The sequence below is a fragment of the Passer montanus genome, unplaced genomic scaffold, assembly GCF_014805655.1.
Source record: "Passer montanus isolate IOZ18808 unplaced genomic scaffold, ASM1480565v1 scaffold65, whole genome shotgun sequence".
In the NCBI taxonomy this organism is placed as follows: domain Eukaryota; kingdom Metazoa; phylum Chordata; class Aves; order Passeriformes; family Passeridae; genus Passer; species Passer montanus.
In genome coordinates this window covers 516,211-539,454 of record NW_024371593.1, presented here as the reverse complement: position 1 = coordinate 539,454, position 23,244 = coordinate 516,211, and the positions used below count along the sequence as shown (strand labels likewise).

General features: G+C 38.4%; 1 protein-coding gene across 4 annotated transcripts in view; it reads left to right on the top strand.

Annotated features, from left to right (window-relative positions):
• Positions 1 to 23,244, top strand: part of KCNQ1 (potassium voltage-gated channel subfamily Q member 1) — a 333,132-nt gene that overhangs the window by 215,832 nt on the left and 94,056 nt on the right. For all 4 annotated transcript variants that reach the window (XM_039728426.1, XM_039728428.1, XM_039728427.1 and 1 more), the window contains 4 exons: positions 7,317 to 7,392; positions 13,907 to 14,001; positions 14,671 to 14,717; positions 15,531 to 15,592. In XM_039728426.1, the coding sequence (XP_039584360.1) occupies positions 7,317 to 7,392; positions 13,907 to 14,001; positions 14,671 to 14,717; positions 15,531 to 15,592 (280 nt within the window). The remainder of the gene's footprint in view (positions 1 to 7,316; positions 7,393 to 13,906; positions 14,002 to 14,670; positions 14,718 to 15,530; positions 15,593 to 23,244) is intronic.

Sequence of the window (23,244 nt, the reverse complement as noted above, 5' to 3'; positions counted from 1 at the left end):
ACAAATTTAAGTGTGACACTCCAAAATCCTATGCTGTTTAGCTCTTCTGGATCCTCTTAGGTCTGGCTGGAAAGGATTTTTTTGTTTGCTTTTGTTTACAACACCAAATTCCCCCAAAGGAGATGTTATTTCTTAAACTTGTCCTTTGTATGTTTGTTAAAAATCTGCAAGCCAAATCAAGCTAAGTCACACTATCTGTAGAGAAATAAGGATTGCTATAACTATATGAAAGGATTTCTCAGTTAAACCCATTACTTTTGAGAAGGGAGACATGAAAGCTGCTGTAGAATAAGACATAAATCCATTAAAAGATGACTGTGGTTTTAAAATTACATATTTTAAATATAAAAAGACCAACCAAATATAGTTGGGAAATTACATAGTGGGTGAAGAAGAGTACAAACATTAATTCAACTTAAGCTAATTCCCCATGGGCCAGTGTTCACAATTAGTAAATAATCAAATTGTTTACTGGCTGAAGGGTTCACCAAAAGCCTGAATTTGATATTACTCCTGCAGAGCAATTTTTTAATTTAGAACCACTGATACTACTATGGAAGTTAGCCCCTGCATTCCCCTAGGTTGGGAACGGAAATCACATTATAAGACATGCATTTAAGTCAAAGAAACTTTTATTTTTTAAGTTAAACCCTTGAGATGTACTGTTCTATAAAAATTATTCATCAAATGTCTTCACAGAAATAATTAGCTATTGTTGTTGAATTACTCAGTGCTTAGATGAACAAATTCATTTGATGAAATCTTACCCATTCATAACTAATTTACAAGCATGAACAGGAGTTCAGCTGATGGAGATCTTTCATAAACAGATTGTTTGCCAGTAATTACTAAAATGCCTTTGAATGCTGAGACCAAAGAAGTTTTAAAAAGCTATCTTACCTTCTATTTGTGATTCTTCTTGTTCTATGTGTTATCTATTATTTCTGTAGTTCTATTGCATTTAAACCTATGAAGATGCTGGTGATAAGAACCATGGGGGGATAGATGAATTCAACCAAATTTTATTTGTTTTGTCACTAGTTTCTTGCTTACACTGAAAATGTCATGGGAGCATTTAGTAAATTCCAGTACCTGAAGGGAGTCTACAGGAAAGATGGAGAGAGACTGTTTACAAGGGCAAGTAATGACAGAACCAGGGCAAATGGCTTCACACTAAGATAATGGGTTCAGATGAGGTATCAGGAAGAAATTATTTTCTGTGAGGGTGTTGAGGCACTGGAACAGTTTGTCCAGAGAAGTTGTGGATGTCCCATCCCTGGAAGTGGTCAAGGCCAGGCTGGAAGGAGCTCTGAGCAACCTGGTCTAGAGGAAGGTGTCCCTGTCACAGCAGGGAGTTGTAACAAGACACTCTTTAAGGTCCCTTACAACCCAAACCATTCAGTGGTTCTGTGTAAACTAAACCCATTTAATTAAACTTCAGATGCGTAACTGTTTTGCTCTTCAAATGCTATCATACCTTTCTAACACTTCTGGACAGCTTTTACTGGTTTATCCTTAAGATAGTTTTTGCAAAACATTATGGGCCAGGCTATGTGTAGAGAGCCCTCAGTAAACTGATCCTAATGATGGCAAAAACCAGTTGCTAAACTAGCAACAAATGAAAGGAGAAACTGGGTAGTCTACAATATTGGAAATAATCAGTGATTCTGATTTTATCCCTGACTATGGTGATCAAGTATTTCCTGTTTCAGAATACACAGCAATGCAACTTAATCTCTTCCAATTTTCAGCATCTAAAATGCAGCTCAGTGCAGAGAGATTTCCATCAACTGGGAGTAGGCAGGGAATGACAGAATAAGCTTGAGCCACAGCAAATTCTATACCCAAAATGCCTGGAGGACTAAGGATGGAAGATTTCATTAGACTTAAATGCACTAATGAAATGGATTAATGTAGTTACTCTGAATCTCTTCCACCAGATTCTGTGACAAGGAATGTTTTTCAGAGCCTGAATGGAAAAAAATACTTCAGTTCACATGCAAAAACATATGATTAAAAACTGATGCATTAAAGATAAAGCTCAAATCTAAATAATGATTACTGCCAAAAGCTTCCCAACCAACTTCAGTCTTCTTTCTTAATACTTTACCCTGTCCCAAGTCAGAAATTTAAGATCACTGCAGAGAATTTAAATAGGTTTTAAAAACTGAGCCTTGCTTCAAATCAGTGTTAGGTTTACTGAGAAATGGGCATTTTGTAAAAGATGTTATAAATCTGTGGCTCTCCAGCTGCGTTTTCGTTGCTGTTCAACTCATTCTGAATGGACAGCGTTGACCTTTGAGCTCTGATAATATCAGCTCCGTGTGCACTGGGAGCTCTGTGCCAGACATCACAGTCCTGATAATGAAATGTTCTGCACATGAACAAAAAGGCAAGTGTTATAAATAGGAAATCAGCACCAACTTTTCTCTGCCCTGTTGCTTTAATATTTCTGTTAACACTAAACCAATATGTAGAACACCTTCCTGAGATGAAAAGGAGAACAGACTTCTAATGGAATTACTAAGGGTTTGATATAAAAGTCAGCTTTGTAAGGACAATAAATATTTCTAATTAATAATTGCTTTTCCTTTCTGATTATTTATCAAAATAAATCTATTTCAGAATGGGGATTAATCTTGTAAAACTTAATTTTTTTTTTAAAAAGGGGTTGAATCATAGAGCAACTGAACCATGCACCTGCTTAGTTCCTTTTTTCATAAACCTCACAGTTTTGGCAAGTAAAAAGTTTTAACTTTTTGTCCCAGAGCATTCTTCTGTCGTGGCCCTGCATGTTCCCTGGCAGGAAGAGGGCAGGTGGGTCCTGACTGAACAGTGACATTCCCAGTAAGTGTGGGACTGGGGAATGAGCCACAGCTTCGGAAACCTACTGAGGCTTTGGCCGATTGTGTTGGGGAAAATGAACAATATGTAGTCAAATGAACAAAAGTCTGAATTGCAACAGTTCAGAACATTTATTAATGTATAATAACTTCCAACCAAATGGGAATGTCAGTTGAATTACGTAAAGTATTTCATCATGCTTGTTTTCCAATTTAAGTGAAATTCCAGTTCAGATTTCTGATGGACTGATGATGAGATCAGATTTCCTCCAAGTGACTGGTTGTAGGTTAAGTATCTTAACAACTAAAGGAGGCAGGAAAAAAAGAAGGATTTCTAGTCATTTAATTCTGCAAGGCTTTCATTTTTAATGTGGATGCTCAATCCATTGTATTTTATTGCTAGGTTTTTTCATCTCATTTCTTATGCTTTGAATAGTGCCTGAATCCAGAACAGGTTGTTTTTCACTGCATGTACAAAGCAGTCATAGTTTATACCTGCAAATAATGTAGGTTTGTATGACTCTATTTGCCCTATTACAACCAGGATGGTCTTCTGGTGTTGAATTGTTACATCCTTCTTCATCCTTCTGGATTCCTGTTGTAAGGGAATCTACAACAATGTTGTAGATTCTTTGGTGGCTTCAGGACCTAATTCTGTGAAATCCATGGGAAATGTCACATAGCATGTGCTGTATTTAAGGTGATCTTGATGTCCTCTTTATTTTGAGAAAGAAATGGTAGCCACGGTGGCCAGTGAAAGCTATTGGCAGTTTTTCTTCAGAAGGGTGCAAGCTGAGAAGTTGTCCAGCATCAGAAATAATAACTTTAGCTTGATTTTAAAGGCATTCTTTGTCTATTGCTTTTTAAGGTAACATGCTGCTGGTTATTAGAATTAGTCAAACAGTGTTTGGCAAGGTCCTTCAGATGTCAGTTTTGATATTAATGGGTATGGTGACAACAAGGCTCAAAGCCTGATGAATGCTTAGGGGAGGAAAATATCTTTGTTGCCAAAAGAGCAGAAGGCCTGCTGACCCTGTTGCTAATGCATTTAATGCTAATGCATCCAACAAGCTTTCTCCCAAAGTCTAGCAAAATGAAACATCTGAAAATGAGGGAATGCAATTGCATGAGAGCTTAGCTCACACAGCTACACTGCAGCAGAATGTGGATGGGTGGAATGTAGGAGAATAGAGATAGTGATGAATGTAATCTCATCCTTAAGGGGTTACAGCTGTTTTAATTACCAAGCATTAGGAACACCCTGTCTTTAATAGACCACAGCTAGATCCAATTAGGATGGGTATTGTAAAAGAGTAGGTTGGCTGGTCGAGAAGTTAGATGGAATTTGTTGGCTATGCTGTGAAGAAGAAGTCAGTGCTGTGAGGAGCTGCCCATGAGAAATAACCCAGAAGGTATGGAACTTTAGCAAAACAGTGACAACACCAGAAGGAATGGAGCTTTTGCAAAAAGATGGCAACAGTAGAAGGGCTCTCTGGAGTTGCCCAGCAGACCTGAAAACCCCTTCTAGGCTGCAATCAGAGACTCACTGTGCACAGCAGGGCCTCTCCAAAGGGTGTCTCCTGCTGGCTGTGGGGATGGACACAGCAGCAAGGTGAGGTGCTGTGCTCTGGCAGTACACTCAGGTGAGGTCATTTCCAGCCACACTCATAAAAAAATAAAGAAGTGGGCGTAGTAAGACACTGAGCACCTATCTGATGTCTGAGCGTGCTCCGTGTGCCCAGAGGCTGCAGACAGCCCCCCTGTAACCAAAATTCAGAGATGTCACAAGTGGCTGGACAAACAAATATCACCAGTTAATGGTTAAGCTCTCAATTTAGTAAAGCGCTTGTTACCAGTTTGCCAAAGAGATCAAACAACCGTGAATCACAACCTTGGCTACTAATTAAATCCTTTATTCTCTTCTCTCATCGCAGAAGCATTTAATCTTGGGGAATCAGGACAGCCTGTTGTGCAGAATTACATTTTACAGCATAAGCAGAAAGAAGCTTACTGTAAGGCATCCTACTGGAGCTGGAAATGGGAAGGATTAAAATGAGAATATTAACTTTCCCTCCTGGCATGGTAGTTCATGTTAGCACTGAAAAATGATTGATGGTGAATAGCTCCATTGGAAAATCATTTTGGTCGTGTAGCTTTGTTATTTCACTGAATGGCAAATACCATTTTTATTATCCTCCGGCCTTGCTTATAGATGGGACTTGTCCTCTAGATAGAGAATGAGGGATTTGGTGTGCTCCGCTGGTGACTGGCTGTCCCAAAGAAAAATGTTTTACTCAGAAATAATGGAGTGTGAAGAACACCCCAGAGGAAATGAGGCATAAACCAAAACACTACAAGCAGTTTTATGGCAATTCAAATATATTTCTATTTGTCAAAAGATGTTTTTGTGTGCTTTTATGTATAGGATGTATAGCTGCATGATATCATACCTTTGATATTTACTAGAAAATTAAACAGTGTTTACCTTTTTGGCTCCCATCTCTGTGAAGCAGAACTTAAAAGCCCAAATGCTTTATTTCCTTTGGGTTTGGGGGAAGTCATCCAAGTCCTTAGCAGCAGAATGATGCAGCACAGGCTCACAGAGCAGGGGTACCCTGAACCAGCATTAGGCCAACTCAGTCCACTGGGAACTGATCCAAACACACAGCCATTCCAGGCAGGAGTAGCAAATTTCCACTTCTGTAACTTGAACTGTGATGTTGCAGTCAGATCTGTGGGAGCAGGGGCCTGCAGACAGTGTCTCTAAGACACCTCAGGAAGGTGTTAAGAGGGAAAAAGCTTCCTATGCAGATCTAACTTCAGGTTTGATGCATAATTATTGAGGTACAGATGATTTATATAAATGCACTTGGGGGTAGCCATCTGTAGACCTGCAGTGAAAAGCTGTATGGTATTAGCTTAAAAAGCAACGCATTTTATGCTATTTCTGGAGAAAGTAATCTTTTCTGTCATTGCTAAATCTGAACAATTTCTATAACAAAAAGAACCCCCCTGAGAGGCAATAGCTAGAAGTAGGAAATTATGGCTTTTTTTGGTTCTGCTTTTGACTTTGCAAAATGCTGCTTTCTTACTAAAAAGCGTGAATTTTCACAAGGGGAACATCCCAGCTACACCTGCTCAGAGGACAGACATCCACCATTTGCACATGTAGAACTTATATTTACTGGGGGAGATCTATCCTGAGGAAACAGCTGAATACTCATGAAAATTCCAGGTTATATTTAACTGCAGAGACTTTGGTGATACCATGCTGTAACACACTAAAGACCCAAACTTGCACAAACTTTTATAGAACTTAAAATAATTCTTTTATGGAACTTGTATGACTTCTCCATCCCTTAGTGAGTATTAATGCTGTCATGTTCAGTATGGAGAGAAAGCACTGCAAGGTGACATCTCAATATGCCATTCTATCAGTGTTACTAATAATGAGTTTATAAAGATAAAACATCTGGAACCCCTAACTGCTTTTGCAGCTGCTCCCCAAAGCCATCACTAGAAGTCTCTTTGGGATGAGCGTTAGAAACACTAGATGTTCATGCAGTTAAAAAGGAAATAAAGATGGTGCTGTAATGTCGTTCAAGTGCATCTTGGTAAGAGTAATAGGATGAGCAGTCTGGCTTAATGTTTGATATTATATTTTAATGTTAAGAAGAAATGTGTCATTTTTGCAAGCTTTGAAAAATTTGAAATAACCTTTGGTTTTAAGACACTGTTTGAAAAATAGTCTATGAAAGTCTGTCATTTTAAAGCACAATGAGCAAATTATTTTCTCTTTATTCTGTTATCAGATCATATGCATATGCAAAAAGAGGGACATATATTTTTACAGACCTGTCAGATTATTTTGTCATTAAGCTGCAGATCCATTTGGGGATAAATATGTAGGTCGATGTTATATCCAGCAACCACTAGATCATTTGGATTGCTTAGCAGTCAACAAATCAAAGACCTTGAAAGTGTTTTTTGTTTAAGTAATTCTTTGGGGGGAAAAAATCATGTACGTGAAGAAACATGTTGTATAGAAATTGTGTGGTGAACACCTCAAGAAACCCAAACAAACCAAAAAAATCCTAAAAACTGGAGTGACTGTGTAAAAGCTGTTCATGGCTGGATATGCATAAACTTGAGAGTTTGGGGCTTTTTTTTGTGGAAATTAAGCTGGGAGGGATGCATGGAGGTTTGCTTAGACACAGAAGGAGGTTTTGTAGACACCCCTTTTAGCTGTGACATGGGTACAAACCTAGCATGGGTCAGATAAAACCCTGGATTTTCAGAGCCTTCTTGAAAGGTGAGGAAGGTCAGCAGAACAGTGTGTTGTGCTGCCAAGCTGGATCACAGCTACCTACACTGCACATTGACATTTTGGGGAAGGGTTTCCTGCAGCCTGCTGTATTTCTTGTGTGGATGGAGATGCTCTTTCCCCCCTCACCCTCCTCGTTTTTCCCACAGGTTGCGGGAGCACCACCGCGCTGCCATCAAGGTGATTCGGAGGATGCAGTATTTTGTGGCAAAAAAAAAGTTCCAGGTGAGTTGTGAATAGAAAGCTCCTTTTCTAAATAAACCCTTTTATTCTCCTAATTCATTGTCTCTTTTAGAAACTTAAGAGAGACTAACACAATGCATTTCAGTAATGGTGATCTACACCCACTATTCTCTCCCTCCTTCAATAGGGCGGTTGTTTTCCAGCAGGTTAGTCAACTATGGGTGCACTGGAAATAGGCTAAACTCCTGAAATACAGTCTGAATTAAAATGTTATTTTCTGCTAATGGACTTGACCCTTAGCCCTCTGTTATCGCTGTCTCTTTCTGGCAGTGCAAACATTCTCGTATGTCTCCATTAATTCTGAGCTGTGTGTTGCTTTCATGCCAGTCAGTAGGATTAGAGATTAAAATACTACCTCAGCCTTGTTTCTGTCCCTTACTCAATGATAATGAAGTCCTGATAAGAAACCAAGGTGGGAATCTGTTAGTGTATTGGAGGGTTTCTCATTTCTTCTCCATTCTCTCCTCTGGCCCTTGCTGATACATTTCCCGTGTGCCACTTCACTTGCTGTGGTCTTGTGATGTCATAAGCATTTAACAGTAGCTAATTAACCTTGTTTCCTGGTCTGAATTAAAAATTATGTCTGCAAACTTTCAAAAAATCTATTTCATTAATCCAGTAAAAACACATGTCAACAGCCTTCAGCTTGATTTAAACCAGGTAAATGTATATATAAGTAATATATTTATTACCTTACTTAAAATCAGTCAGTAAGGGATACTCTCTAGAGAACAGGCTTCACAACTGAAAATGCAAAGGATGAGAGGGGGTTAACTGCCTGAATCCATTGTCATACATTACTACTACTTCCAATAAACCAGAAAGCTATGTCACCTTTAATCCAGACACTCCAAAAAGGGAGAGTGTCCTTTCTCCTTCAAATTTGAAGGCTACAAAATTTAAGATCAAAATGATCATCATGATGATGAGGATGATGATGACTAGCAGTGCAATATAGCTATCTGTAAGGCAAATTCTGCTGCTGTTACAATCCCACAATTCTGATTTCCTTGTAAAATTCAGAAGCATTGCCTGAATTCTTTAGCAAATTGCTACTTTGAATATTTTCATTTTTACTAAAATTCTTGAACTAATTTATGGCTAAGGTTGCTTGAGCTTGTCAGAAAATTGCTTTAGTTATATATAATGTATTCAGATCAGCACCATTTAGGCTGAAATGTCTCATGTCCAGAGTTTTCTTGAGTGCTTTCAAAAAGTTTCTGCTAGCACATTTCACCTTTTATTATCATTATTAGACTAAAGTTAAGAAAGGCACAGTGTCTCAACTACTTGAAGATAATATTTATAGTCATTTTGTTGAGAAGTTTCTTAGCACTTGCTGGTCAGCACTTGAAACTAAGCAAGGGATTTGGCCCAGTCCAGTGATGTGTCTGCTGCTGTTGTGTGAATAATTGCCTAAATGTGGCCAGTTCCATTAAAATCTAATTTATTTTCATTCTAAAACTTGATTGCGATCCTTTGCTCCATGGTAATTACTGAATCATTGCTCTCATAAATTTAGATCATAAAGTATTTGCCATGGTATTAACTAAACTGCTTAGTAACAAGAAATCCACACATTGTAGATCTACCTCCCAAGTGGTATTTGTCAGAAACAGATTTTGAAAATGCCTGAGCACTGTGTGCAACATTATCCACCTGGCAAATAAACGAAACTCCCCTGCGGCAGATGATTTGATAGAAGCTGAAAAGCATTTGACTGAAGAGAATGGGACTATTCAGTTCCTACCTAAAACTTGTTTGTGCTCAGTATCTCGGTTGCTAATCTGGCTCCTCAGTTGTACTCTCACTTTTGCATCTGCAAAAGGCTCAGTCCTGGCCATCTACAAAATCCCTGGACGGGGTTGTCTCCCGTTTCACCTCAGCAGTCTTCCTTCTTCCTGCAGGATCCATATTAGCTGCTACTAAAGAACTAAAAATGTCATTTGGCTGAAGTAGGGTGGATCTTAGGTCTCTGCTCCTGTGTACGAGTGACATGCTCCTGTTTCTTCAGAAGCAGAATCTCTAGTAGGAAAGTAGGGGAATATCTGACACTTCTCCATCATTTTTGAATATAAGGTCATGATCAAGCTTAGAAATTCAGAGTGCACCAAAGGTACAGTTTTCCAAAGCACCAAGTAACTTGATGCACGAAGTCACCTTGAAATTCAAGCCATGATATGATTTTGAAAATCTCTCCTGTAATTAAGCGATAACCACTGTCATTATTCTTTCATTAAAAGTTGTAAATCTGTTCTATGCACGTAAAATAAGAAGAAATTAAATTGTTTTAGCATGTGCCAAGTCATGACTGTACTATTCCTAATAAGCAGACTAATGTAATGTCCAAAAATAAGGGTAAAGCAGAAAATGCATTTAAAAATGTATTTTTCAGCATTTAAGAGGTCTGTACAGATGATTTTTAATAGGTGTTTTCTTGCTAAGCTTTGAATTTACGTAAAAAATAAGTTCCAAAAAAAGAAAATTCAGATATTTTCTTCCTGTAACTGTTGGAAAAACCCACAACCCAATATCATCTGAGGTCTGATGGGCTATTCATGCTTAAAATTAGCTGGAACACTAAGGAAGGCCAGCACTTTAAAGGAGTGTTTTTTAGAGATGCCTCTGAACCTTTTAGTAGGACAGCATAGGAAGAAGGAGAGGAAGAGGAAAATTTTGCAAAATAGGTCCCAGCATGAACCCAGCATGGTTCTTAAGCTATACCAGCTGTTTGCAGGACACACCTGTAGGCCTAAAATTGACTAGATATATTTTTTAAAGGGCTCAGTTAATAACAGGGGATGATGGCATCAGAAGGACAAAAGCCAGTTAGAAAGCAAAGCCTTCCTGTTTAAAACTCAATAAATAAATAAAACCAATAAAGAAAAGATAAACAAGGATACAAGGATTTTCAAAGGAGATGAAAAGCAGGTTTTTGTGAAGTATCATTTCCTCTTTAAAAAGAAGGAGAGAAATTTAGGCTGTATATGAAGTCAAGGTTTAAATATAGTCCTTAGGAGGATGCCCATGTATAACCCATGAACCCAGCATACTATTATAAAGAATTAATACCATTTTTATGGATGTGTTTATGTTCTCATAAAGACTGTAGGACTGTTTCAAATTCTACACAAATGATCACATTCAACACAAGTCCTGTGCATCAGTGAAGACTAATGACTTAAGGTTAGGTAAGGGTTTTATTATTATAGGGAAAGCAGACTTAGAAATGAATGCTTTTCTAGGCTTTCTTCACCCTACCTACCAAAAATAAATTTTATATATTAGTTGTAAACCAGATGTTTTTGACACAATCTAATATTACAAATGAATTTCAGAAAAAAAAAAATTGCCATACTTATTTATCCCATTGGCTTGATTTATGAATAAATAATCTTTGTTTTCCAATTGTGAATGTTTCTTGAAATCTTAAAACTAATGTACATAGATGCAATTGTGATATCCATCAGATAGAGACCAGGAATTTGTTCTGATTTCCCATTTTCATTTTGAGAACTTCTTAAATTTTCTTTCCATGTAAATTCTTCCAATTGAGTCAATTAATTTCCTTCTAAAATAGCTTTTTAACTTGTGGTATGATTTTTACCATGGCAAATATTCTATAAATAGCATAAATACAGTTGCAGTTCTACCAATGACATAACTGTTGCCTGATTTGTTACAATTTCTCTGGAAAACCTTACATTTATAGTCTTGTAGTTCATCATATTATGTGATTCATATGAATTGTGTGTGTAATCTTTTCTGATCTCCGTACTGGACTGTATTAAACCATGTATTTAGCACAGTGTCCTGTGCTTCACAGGGTGTTTTGTCCATTTTATTTTATGTTACCTGGCTGCATTTCCCAGAAATTCCCTTTTCCTGGATTCCCCTTTCCCAGATCTGCCTCCCTGCCCATGCAGTCACTAGGGAACAACAACAGCCACAGCCAGTGGTGCACATTTAATATTTGGCGTTGGGTTTTGTGCCTTTTAAAAACTTTCATTTATGATGGGGGGAATTTTAACATATTTAAGCAGAGTTTTGCCGTGAGTTTTGCTTGATTAGCAGAGGGACCAAAGGAAGAGAAGCAGTTAAGGAAGGCTGTGGGACTGGCTTCTACTTTTGTCTATTCCATACTAATCTGTTGCCTGCTAGAGGTTTTTTATATGGTCAACATCAAGAGTGTTTTCTGACAGAAGATCGGCTTTCAATATGAAGCAGTTACAGAAAAATCAGTACTGACTTAAATACCCAGTCTTATTCAGAAGTTTAGCCTCATTCTTATAATATATTTACTCCAGGTTTTTAATTCTCATTTTAAAGAGAGAGAAACAGCCCTGTAAATGAAAAACAGGCAGGGAAATACTTACACTACTGTCAGACTCCTGTGTCAGAGTATGAGGATGGCAGGAGAAAGCTCTGCATCTTTATTCTTACTGAACACCTTTTCTGAACCTGCAGTTTTCATGCTTGCAGATTTCTCTTTGGCTTATTTAGAGTACAAAAAGAATGCAAGAATTGGTTTTTTTTCTTCTTCTTCTTTTTGTTAATATTATCATATTTACAGTGCTAGTCCATGGAAAGATTTACAGGCTCATGCCATGGCAGAATAATAGTTCTTTCTTTGTGGATGTTAGTTATGATTTATGTGTGTGTAAGCAGTTGGGATGCTTGGGAATTCTTCTGTGCTCCTTGGTTATATTGAAGCAATTCCCAATCCTGCTTAGCCTTCCACTAGAATGTGTCTCACATTCACCCAAGGCTTGCAGTTGACAGGGGGAATCTGGGAGACTGAAATATAGTTTTTTTGATGAAGTGATGTTACTAAAGGAATCATTCCTGAAATGTGGGAGCTGCTTTCCAGGCAGGTGCAGGGGACTGCATGAAGGTGCCACAGTCTCCACAGCTTGTTTTTGTATGGTATCCCACTTTCCTTTGGCTTAGGAAAAAAACAGTATTTATGGCATGGAATTTAGGAAATCCTGAAGTTTGGGAAATAAGATAAAGCAGAGCAAAGACATTGGCTTTTGAAGTACAGGTGACAAAATACTTCTGAGACTTCAAAAGGGATCCAAATTCTGGTATCTTAGACGCTACCATTGACAACTCTTTTCCTTGTTTTCAAACGATGCAAGAAAAGAGAAGTTGTAACTCAGTGTTACCAAGGTTTTTACAAAACCTTGAAAATTATCTGCAGAGTTTCTATAAACAGCATAATGAATGAGTCAGAAATCATAGAATAATTTGGGTCGGGAGGGACCTTCAAAGGTCATCTAGTACAAACCCCCTGCCATGAACAAGGACATCTTCACCCATTCAGGTTGCTTAGGGCCCCTCCTAACCTGGCCTTGAATGTTTCCAGGGATGGGGCATCCACAACTTCTCTGGGCAACCCATTTAAGTGTCTCACCCCCCTCACACTTAAGAATTTCTTCCTAATAGCTAATCTAAACCTGCCCTCTTGCAGCTTGGAGCCATTTCCCCCTTGTCCTGTCACTACAGGTCCTTATAAAATCAGTCCCCATATTTTCAAAAAGCACCCTTCAAATGCTGAACGGCTCCAGGGAGGTGTCCCTGGAGCCTTCTCTTCTTTAGGCTGAACAACACAACTCTCTCACCCTGTCTATAGCAGAGGTGCTATAGCACCAGCCCTCTGATTATCTTTGTGGCCTCCTTTGGACTTGTTCTAACAGGTCCATGTTTTTCCTGTGCTGGGAACACCAGTTCTGGTGCTGATGGGACTCTAGATTATAAATATGGGATTAAGATACCTTTAATTTGTTGCTACCCTTCAACATGTTTGTTCACTTGCTTCCCAGTTAGTCTTGGTGTCTTACAGGTAGATACTATTGCATTTATCTTGTACTATTGCCTCTGTACTACACAGAAGTTGTTTTATGAATAATAGGTATGATGGATTCTTTCCCATGTATGAGGTACAAATTACAGACACAGGGCATTTCTTGCAGCAATGTTTCCCAGCAGTTTTGAAAGCTCAGCCAGTCTTTCTGGAAGAGGAAATCAGTCATGTACCTTCCTCTAGGACTGTGTTTTAACTTCCTACAATGAGACCTGAAACCATGAGCTCCAGCTGCTGACTGAAAACAGGGGGTTGTGCATGTGCAAGACCTCTTTATTTTTCTGTGGCCAAGGAGTATTAACTTGTTTCCAGAAGGAACTAGGGTGTGTACAGGCTTCTGAACATAGTGCCAGATAAACTTTTTTTGGCTCCAAGTCCTTTTGAGCTCCAGTTCAGTGGATTATCTCTTGGAAGGCATATAGACCTGCAGTAACAAAAAGGTGGATGAAATGAGAACTGTCAGAATTATTCCACCAAAAAGATGTTATCATGGCAACAATCAAAATAACTCACATGTTTACACACTGCTAAAAGGACTTACTGTTTACTCTTCAAAAACATCCAGGTTGCCACAGCCCATTCCTCCATCCTTGTGACTTAAGGGCATGTTTTTTGTCTCTTCTTTTACAGCAAGCCAGAAAGCCCTACGATGTCCGAGATGTTATTGAGCAGTACTCTCAGGGCCACCTCAACCTGATGGTGCGAATCAAGGAGCTGCAGAGGAGGTATGTCAATGAAACCCCCTCTTGGTACCCATGAACAGCAGCAAAAGAATGTTTGTAAATTAGGGGCCCACGTTTGAAAAACTGCCAGGGTTAAAGGTGCCATATTGGCAGGACTGTGCACAGTTAGGGAATATAAAATGGCATTTGCGTAAAGTTCCCTTTTCACACAGGGAGGAAAAGGCAAAAAGCTTAAAAATCTGATGACTAAGGCTTAGGTGTATTACCTCAGTCCCTGCTAGCAGAGATTATCAACTGCAATCCCTACATGATAGGGGCTGTTCTACATTTAGGGAGTGCAATACTGTCACCTGCTCTGGTAGAGCTGCACCTAAGAGCCAACTAAGAGATGACAGATGCAAAAAGAAAGCTGCAAAAGAGCAAGGAAATGAAAAATCAATGCTGAGCACATGGAGAAGTAATGGGCATGGTAGAACTTTACAGTGGTTAAAGAAGCTGTATAGCAATCTAAGTCAAATCCCATTTTGCTACTAAATTTTTCATTTCAAGCTACTCTTAGCATAAAGCAACTGTGTCACTCACAGGACAAACCAAAATTATTTGAACTTCACTTTGCTTGTTTGTGAAGAGGCCTCCCTGCTGCAGCTAGAGAAAGTGAAGATGCTGGTTCAGACTGATAAAAAACAAAAATATTTCTTTTTTGTTTCATAGGTTAGACCAGTCCATAGGAAAGCCATCTCTTTTTATCTCCGTCTCAGGTAAGTCAATACCAAGGATGTGTCTAAAATTAATCTGATGAACATATAATTAATGGAAAACACTTGCTCAAGTAATTTTCATTTTATTGCCAAATTTCTAAACTGTGCCAGCTGGTTGTGCTCTGAATATTAAGCCTTGGCAATAATATTTAGTCATCAACACTTTTAAATTAGGATAGTTCTTATTTAGATTCTTAAAGCACCTACTTTCACTGAAGTCTTCAAAATATTGGCTCTAGTCTTTTGGAGACTCACCATATATTCAATAAATTGGTGTGCTAGGATTACAGAGTTCCTGTGAAATTTGTAATATTCACATAGATCTTTGATAGCTTTGAAAAGACACTGGAAATGGAGCACAGAGGACTGTGTTTGTGACAATTCTGGCTAATGAAAACGCTCTGTTTATGTCATTTGCAAACTCATCTTTCTGTATAGTTTATAGTGGGGGAAAAAAAGATAAAATGTTACCAAATGTGTTATTCAAGTTGGCTGTAGAGTCCTTTGCGTAGTGGCAGATTGTTTTTAAGTGGCAATTAAAACATTAACTAAATTGGGAACATTTTTGCTCTCCGTGGTTAAAGCATAAAACTAAGATTAAAAATGCCTTAAACTCAGGGCTATTAAAAGCCCTGGCATGGGCCAATGCTATAAAAAGAAACAGAAAACTACTTTTAAGGAATGGATCTATCGACCTGGTAAGGGTGTTCAGTTACACAGTGTTGGTGGGCTAGTTAAACACACCCTGTTGTGGTTTGCTGCTATTTTGTTATACCACCATATATTAATTTGAAAGTGTTTCTTGTTCCACAGAGAAAAGCAAAGATCGAGGAAATAACACGGTTGGTGCCAGGCTGAACAGAGTGGAGGACAAGGTAAGGCTCAGTTGAGCTGGCCGTGAATGAGGACATGGTTTGTGATCGAACAGTGCTTGTTTCATAGGATGTGAAGGAAAATTCAACTTAAAATAGAGTTGAATGCCTGGCTTTTCCAGGTGATGGAGTCTAATTTTTGTCACAGATTGCATGTTTGGTTCTCATCACTTTAACAGAATAAGAAGAAAACCCACAATTTAATTGATTTCAGTCACTTTTGGGACTCACTTGGGTATTTTATTTTTAATTGCATATATTACATATGTCTCAGTGCTTTACTTCCTTCCTCCAAAATAGATAAAAGGCTCTGTTCCTTTAATAACTCAGTATATTATGGTCCCCAAGATTTGCCTTTGATCTTTGCTCTGTTGTTTACATAAGTCCACCTACAATTCCTTAGAGAGGAAAATAGCAAACCTTGTTCCGTCCTGGTTTTTATTCCTTATGATAAGTGGAGTTTCTCCTTCCAAGTGACATGAATCCAAAAAAATCAGACTTGTTCTGTAATCACAACAGTTAAGTGCTTTGTAAGCCTTTATTTCAATGCTGGCTGTGCTTGAGAAAATAGATGACAGGTAGAGGTTCATTGTCACGGTAGAGGTTGTGTCATTGTTACAAAATACAGGTTTGCCTATGCTGGTATTTAGGGGAAAAGGAAGAGTTAAGAAGAATAGTTGAATCTTTTACTGATCTCTTAGAGTGATTTGGTGAGGGAGTGAAAGCATTTCTTTACTTTAGAGTTATTTCACTCATGTATCTGACCTGTTCTTTAGTTATTAAGACTGAAACTTTTTTGTGAGGAAAAGAACTTTCAGAGTGTTTCTTCCACTACTGGAAGTATGTGGTACCTCATAGAGGTTTTGTTCTGAAGAAATATCAAGCAAACATTCTGCAAACTAAAAAAGGTGTGAGCAATGCATCCCAAGGACAACAAACCAGCACCCTGATCTGCATTGATTCACTTGTGACATGCCTGTTCCTTACACATTTCTCCTAAATTACTTTAATAAACTTGAATGATAGTACTCAGAACTGCACTTCACTCTCCTGGAAATAACAGTGTTTTAAAGGAAACTGGCTTTTTTTGGTATATGGGGGGACACAGGGGAAGAGTGAAGTAGAAGAGAGGAAGGCAGAGTGCATTTAGCACAAAAAAGAATCACTGTGCAGTACTCCCTCACATCTGTGGTTAATATGTGTTCTTACACATGGAAGCCCTTTCCAGAAAGTTTGGATTACATTTATTTATTTTCTCTCCATAATGTCAACTGAAAGTGTGGAACACTAAGAAATGTCTTGTGACTTGTGACAAAGAGCAATGACTTTTCAGTGTGGACAAATTATTCTCAAATGGCAGCTAAAGCAGCTTCTCAGTGCTATTTGTGAAATCTCCAGCGAGCCTGGGAAAGCCTTGGTGTTGTACTGGCTCAGAGATAAGCTGTTTGGGGGTTATTAATTACTCTTTTTTACATCCTTACAAATAAGTACACCGTGAATTTATAGTGACTGGGTTTTTATGTCTTGTAATGGGACTGTAAAACACTCCCTGTATAATTTTAGTATAGCTGGGTTAAATTTTAGCCTTGTTTTAAGTAACAGACCCTTCTTTCTTTGCAGTTGCATGAGGTCATCTGTGGTTTCAGAGTTGTATGTTATCTGCCCTATACAGCTAGTCCTATCTGCAGGAATTTTATCTGAAAGTAGCTGAAAGGCTAAAAATAGAGAATTTCAGTTGGACTCAGCAAACAGTGGTTAACATAAAAACATACTGGCAATGCTGGAATCACATTTTTGCTGCAGCTGTAGATGGTGGCCAAAGCTAATTTTTGGGTATTTTTGCTCTCAGAGATTGGCCCTCTCTTTCCTATAAAATACATGGTGCTTGGTATGTTTTCAACATACAGTTAAATCCTTCCTGAGCTGAACACTATATTAAGGATATCAGGTGGTTTTTAAGGTGAAAAAAATATTTTAAACAGCTTCATCCCATTTGGTTTGTGAATTAGTTTTCACTCTTGGACTTCAGGAGGAGATATTTTCAGTGCTGAAGGCTAGTGTCAGCATCTAAACACCTCTTGTACATTTGAAAAATCTCCTCTAAGTCAGAGGAGGGCTGTGTACAGCCAGCAGTACAGAGGGAATGGCACCTAAAAGGGACATTTTAAAATAAAAAGCTTAAACAGCAGTGTATTGACAGGAATTATGATCCTTTATGGCAAAAACATGAATTTTCAAGTGTTGACATCAGCAAAACGTTGTGTTTTCTGCTGTAAATTTAGGAATTTAGGAGTATGCTCATTTAAGGAAGAGAGTTTCTTGTGTGCTGAAACTTTGACCTTGTGATATACACAGTTTGTGATCCTGAACCTAAAGGTTGTTTCCTAAGGTACAAAAGCCAAAGGGATGAATCACACTTGCAAGAACCTTCCTGCAGATTCCTTCCTGCTCAATGCTGTAATTTTGGCAAGACCCTGAAAAGGTGGTTTTGTGAATGTGAGCAGAGACTGCACAGCCTGGTAGGCCCTTGTGAAAAGAAATCCAACACGTAATCGCGGCATATTTTGACTTTGCCGTTGTTCTCTGTTGCTTGCAAAGCTGAGGGTGGCAAGGGCTGTGCTCTCCTAAAGGTGTCCTGCCCTGCTGGGTGCAGGGAGCTGCCCACATGCCAGTGGGAATGTACCAGCAGGATTGCAGCACCCAGCAGGGCTCACACCCCCTGCCAAGTGCCAATGGTCCAAAGCGTGCATGCAGATCGCTCAGGGAACGTGGCTGAGCAGGATTGCAGCAGCAAATCAATTTATTTGTGGTGACCAGCCTTCTCTTTTCATCCTTGAAACATCTGTGAGTGACTATTCAGCCTACCCTCAAGGAACCTGGCCACAGCTGGCTTGCTACCAAGCTCAAAATCAAAAACAGTTTTTCCAGATGGGCCCAGCTGTGTGTGCACAGTGCCCTTCCTCCTCACACAGCACTCTTCATCCTCATGCCGCGTGTGCTGCCTGCCAAGGGCTTAATTCTGGGTGTGCCCAGCAGCTCCAGCCAGGAGCAAGCCCGCAGCACACTTGGGAAATTCTGTGTCCTGCAGCTCTTATTTTCCTTTCACTGCTCTAATTTTAGCTTGGCTATAAATGACTGCAGTGCTAGCTTTTTAATTTTCACATTAATCTGTTCTTTTTCAGCCTTTTGCCAGCCATTAATTTAGCTATAACAGGCGCAGTTTGCGCTTCTCAGGTGATCAGCCAGGCTTGCTGCTTTGGCTGCCCTAAGGAAATTCAGTCTCAAATATGGGCACTGCACAAAATCATCTAGAATATGCAGTGAAGGCTGAAAGTGGCCAATCCCTGGACTCTCCCTGTTGTACTTGCAAACCAGACTGCCCCAGCAATCTGTAGGTCCTGCCTCTGGACCTCCCAGAGTAGAATAACACAACCCAGATATACAAAAAAAACCTTAAATCTTTTCTGAGCAGTAGACACTATCCTCTCTTTCTTTTAAGTTGTTTTGAAAATAAAATTTAAAAGAACCCTTTAAAGTTTGCCTTTCAAGAATGTTTCTAGCAATCCAAAGCAGTTTTCTGGGCATCCCTTTTTATATACTCAGAATTGTTCCTGTATCTGACAGTAAGTACAGTATTAATACCAGGATTGCCAAGGTCATAATTAAAATCTTGCAATAGTCTTTTTCAGTTGCATGAAACATTAGGAGTTATCTGTTGCAAAACTTTGCACTGTAGAGATTTAAATGGAGATTTCTATTTGTACAGGAGATATGTGGCAGTAAGACATGTGACACCTTTTAATGTGAATCAAACATTCTGTAAGACAATATTAATTCCAAGTTTTTATACATTTTGTATGCTTCTAGCTGAGAAGGTGAACCCTTATAGTCTAACCAGTACAAACCCAAAGAGCAACATAGACATCATTGCATTTTTTCAGATTTACGTGGAAAGCAGATGGCACCACTTTTTAAATCAGTTAAAAACACGTCTATCACATGAAAACGTCTACCCTAAAACAGGTGCTGCTGTGCTTGTTGAGTTGACTAGTGGAAATCTGAACTGATCTTGGAAACCAAAGCTGGAAGGCAGTGTACTTCTCACAGGCCTTTTGAGTTTAGTTATGCTGATTTGGTTTCCTGTCTTCCATCTACCATGTCTGTGATTGCTAAACATGTAGAGGCCAGTAAAATTGTAAGGATATAATAAATATTTGATATCTTTTTTGCAGTGAGTGCTGTGTAACTTTTAAAGAGAAATAAGTGCAAAAGCTTGTTGAGGTGGCTTTCAAAAAGTGATGAATACTGTATCTTACAACATTTATGTACATGGTATGACATTTTCTTCTAGCTAAATAGTTTTCTGTAGTTGTTTCAGTGGAGTATTGGTTTTAGCCATACATGTGTTAGAAACCAGCTTGACTGGGAGCATGTTGAAGGCAGCTCCAAGTAACTGAATGATGATTGACAAGTCTAGGTCCAGTTTCTGACTTCATTCTTGCTCTTGTCCACTCTTGCTTTCTAATCAACTAACAGCTCCCCATTGCAAAAGGTTTCATATCTGATTTATTTATCTTGTTGATTTGCTTAAAAATATGTGAACTTGAGAGGAATCTTACTGTAATGTGAATAAATCCACTTTTTTAGTGTATCGTAAGGCAGATTCTAATTATGCCACTTCTAATAATGAACTCTCGGCCCATTCATTGCAGAATAGTTTAGGACATGCTGCAGAGACCACGTAAAGATGATAGGTCATTCCTCTGACATGAGGAGCCAACATTTTAGTTTTTCCTTGTTATGGTAGGCAGAGGCATTAAGGTTTATTAAAGCTGTATGCTTTTGAGAGGACTTATTTTGGTTTCTGTGACATCATTTTCCTCTGCACTATGGATATGTTACTTTTATGACAGCATTTCTGTCATAAATCAAAATATAGATCTGTACTTATTTGTCTCCTTATTTAATGCTCAATACTTACAACCCAACAAGCACACATTAGGTGGTTTAATCTTTTACTTAGATAAGTATTATACCATCTACATCATCCTGAGTTCAAAAATACCAAGTTTAGCTTATTCACCTAAAATAATTCTTCATGTGCAGGCAGTTTTTCAGTTTTGTGTGAAACAACTGCATTATCTAACAGAGGATCAAACCTTGGTGGGTTTTTCCTCTATTTTTAATGTCATTCTGTAGCCTGGGAACAGTTACCATGCTTCCTAGGGTAGCAGAGCAATTAGTGCAAACACAAAAAAAAGCCCTTGACTGATGTCACCCTTGTTGCACATTTTTTGGGCTTTTTTTTTTTTTATGGATAGTAATTAATTGATTGAATTTAATTGAATAGAAAAAAAAGCCCTTGACTGATGTCACCCTTGTTGCACATTTTGGCTTTTTTTTAATGGATAATAATTAATTAATTGAATTTAATTGAATATATATTGATGGCAAAAGACTGACAAACAACCCAACTTTCTGGCCGGTGCTGGAAAGCAAGGTTAGAACCATCACTGGGAGAGATGGCTTCAGAAAGTGTCTGGCATGGAAATATTCAGCACTTTTCAGGCTGAGCATGCACTAGGCATTTCTGGTATTAAATATTGTCAGCTTCTGCAATAGGTGTGTGAGGATTTGTCTTCCCAATACTGAGAAACAGAACTAAAAGCTGTGGGTTTGGCTGGGAGTTTTAAAAGATGCATAAAATCCATAAAAATCAAAACCAACACCACCAAGCAGTTACTCATCTTGTATGTAGTTCTTGCAATAATGCAGAAGTAATAACCTGGGGGATGTGGAGGAATATTGAGGCATATGGAAGATTAAGTATCACTATTAATTTAATCCTTAGTCTTTTTCCAGATGCTGAAGTACAAGCATACGGAAGCAATTTCCGTGCTGAACTTTGTGATGGAGGATGCCCATTTTCTATAAATTGGACTACAACTAAGCACATCCTTCAACAGCCTAGGTCATTAGGCAGCCTTACAGTTTGAATAGCTTTTCTCTTACCAATCTAATAATATTTCAATAGGTTAACAATGAAAAACTATAGATTGCTGTGTCTAGTGTCCTATACTTCCCATCTTGCCAGCTACAGCAAAATAAAATTATCAGGCATAGTAATAAAATACATTTTTACATGGTAAAAAAATTTTTAAAAATAATTACTTGCTGGATTCACTGCTGCCAGAAGCTTCAGTAGCTAGAATAGAAGCAAACAGAGAGAGATTAGGCAAAGGCATGGAGAAAGACTCACTTGAGTATTATTAAACAGGATGTCTGTATGTAAACTCCAGTTTAGCAAGCACTTGAAACAGTAGTCAGGGATGGGTTGGTAAAAAAAAAAAAGGAAAACCATTATTTTATGCGTATGTATTTTCTTATGATTTTATTTCTAAGACTCTGCTACAAGCTTTGCACTAGAAACAAGACTGGGGCAGAGAAATTTATTCAAGATACCCTTTTAATCCTATCTTTTTATACACAGCTGTTTGCTGCTGGATTTGGTCACCCACACAGGCTCATGGAACATTGCTGTGCTGTGTCTTGGATCTGATCTGTTTACAAAGGCTGTGTAAGCAGCACTCTGTTCCTGGGAGAGTTGACAGAGCCGTACCTCAAAGACCTCAAGGTCTTTGGGGTGGCCTTCACTTCCATCTGTTTGTTAGCACCAATTTAATCTCTTTGAAGAGATATCATCTCATCATCATCAGATCCTCTCACTGCACAAATTCAAACCAATCAATTTTTTGCACAAATTTTGAAATGGTTTAGTATAAACTATGTTAAGTGCTATCTCTAACCTGCAGGAGAGTTTCTAGGTGTAGTAGCTTAGGTGTAGTTACTTCACCTGTAGAGCAGTGTTACAAGCACTTAAGGTGTTCTGTGGTCTGTTTCTAAAGCATCAGCTCTTGGGTCAGAGTAAATGTGATTATATAAAAAAAGATAATAAATCTGGTATTGAGCATAAATAGCTGCAGATAGTGAGAGTACTGCACCTTATCAGCTTATTTGCTGGAAATCAGAGTGTGTACTTCCTCAGCACTGAAAAATTAAATAGAGGCAAACAAAATATGATCTTTATTCTCAAGAAGACTGGCTGAAGGTAGTTCAAGCTAGCACACAGAGGCTATGCTAGGCTAAGCAATGACTGACTAAGCTCTGGTGACTCATTTGCATGAGTCGTCTGTGATACTCCTCTACGGATTTTATGAAGTGGAAAAAAAACTCCTAAAGAGAATAATTCCTGTTTAAGTGAGTTTTGATAGATTTTACTGCAAATTTCTAGCACTTTTGGATTTAATTGAATATATATTGCTGGCAAAAGACTGACAAACAACCCAACTTTTGGCCAGTTTGGAAGGATAATGCTGAGGACAGAGTGTAAACCTTTACAAATTCAAAGAGTTATATATATGTACACATATATATACATATACATACATTTATACATATCTCTCTCTCTGAATATATACACATATATCTATATATGTATATAACTCTTCACACTGGCAGTGGCTGTGTGCTTATGATACCCACAGATGTCTGCTCACTTATTAAGAGAGGAAATCCCAGAGGAATTTTAGCTAACATGCAACATATCCTATAAAATCTATGAATTTGGGGAGGGGGGGAAATTGGAGGTATTAAAT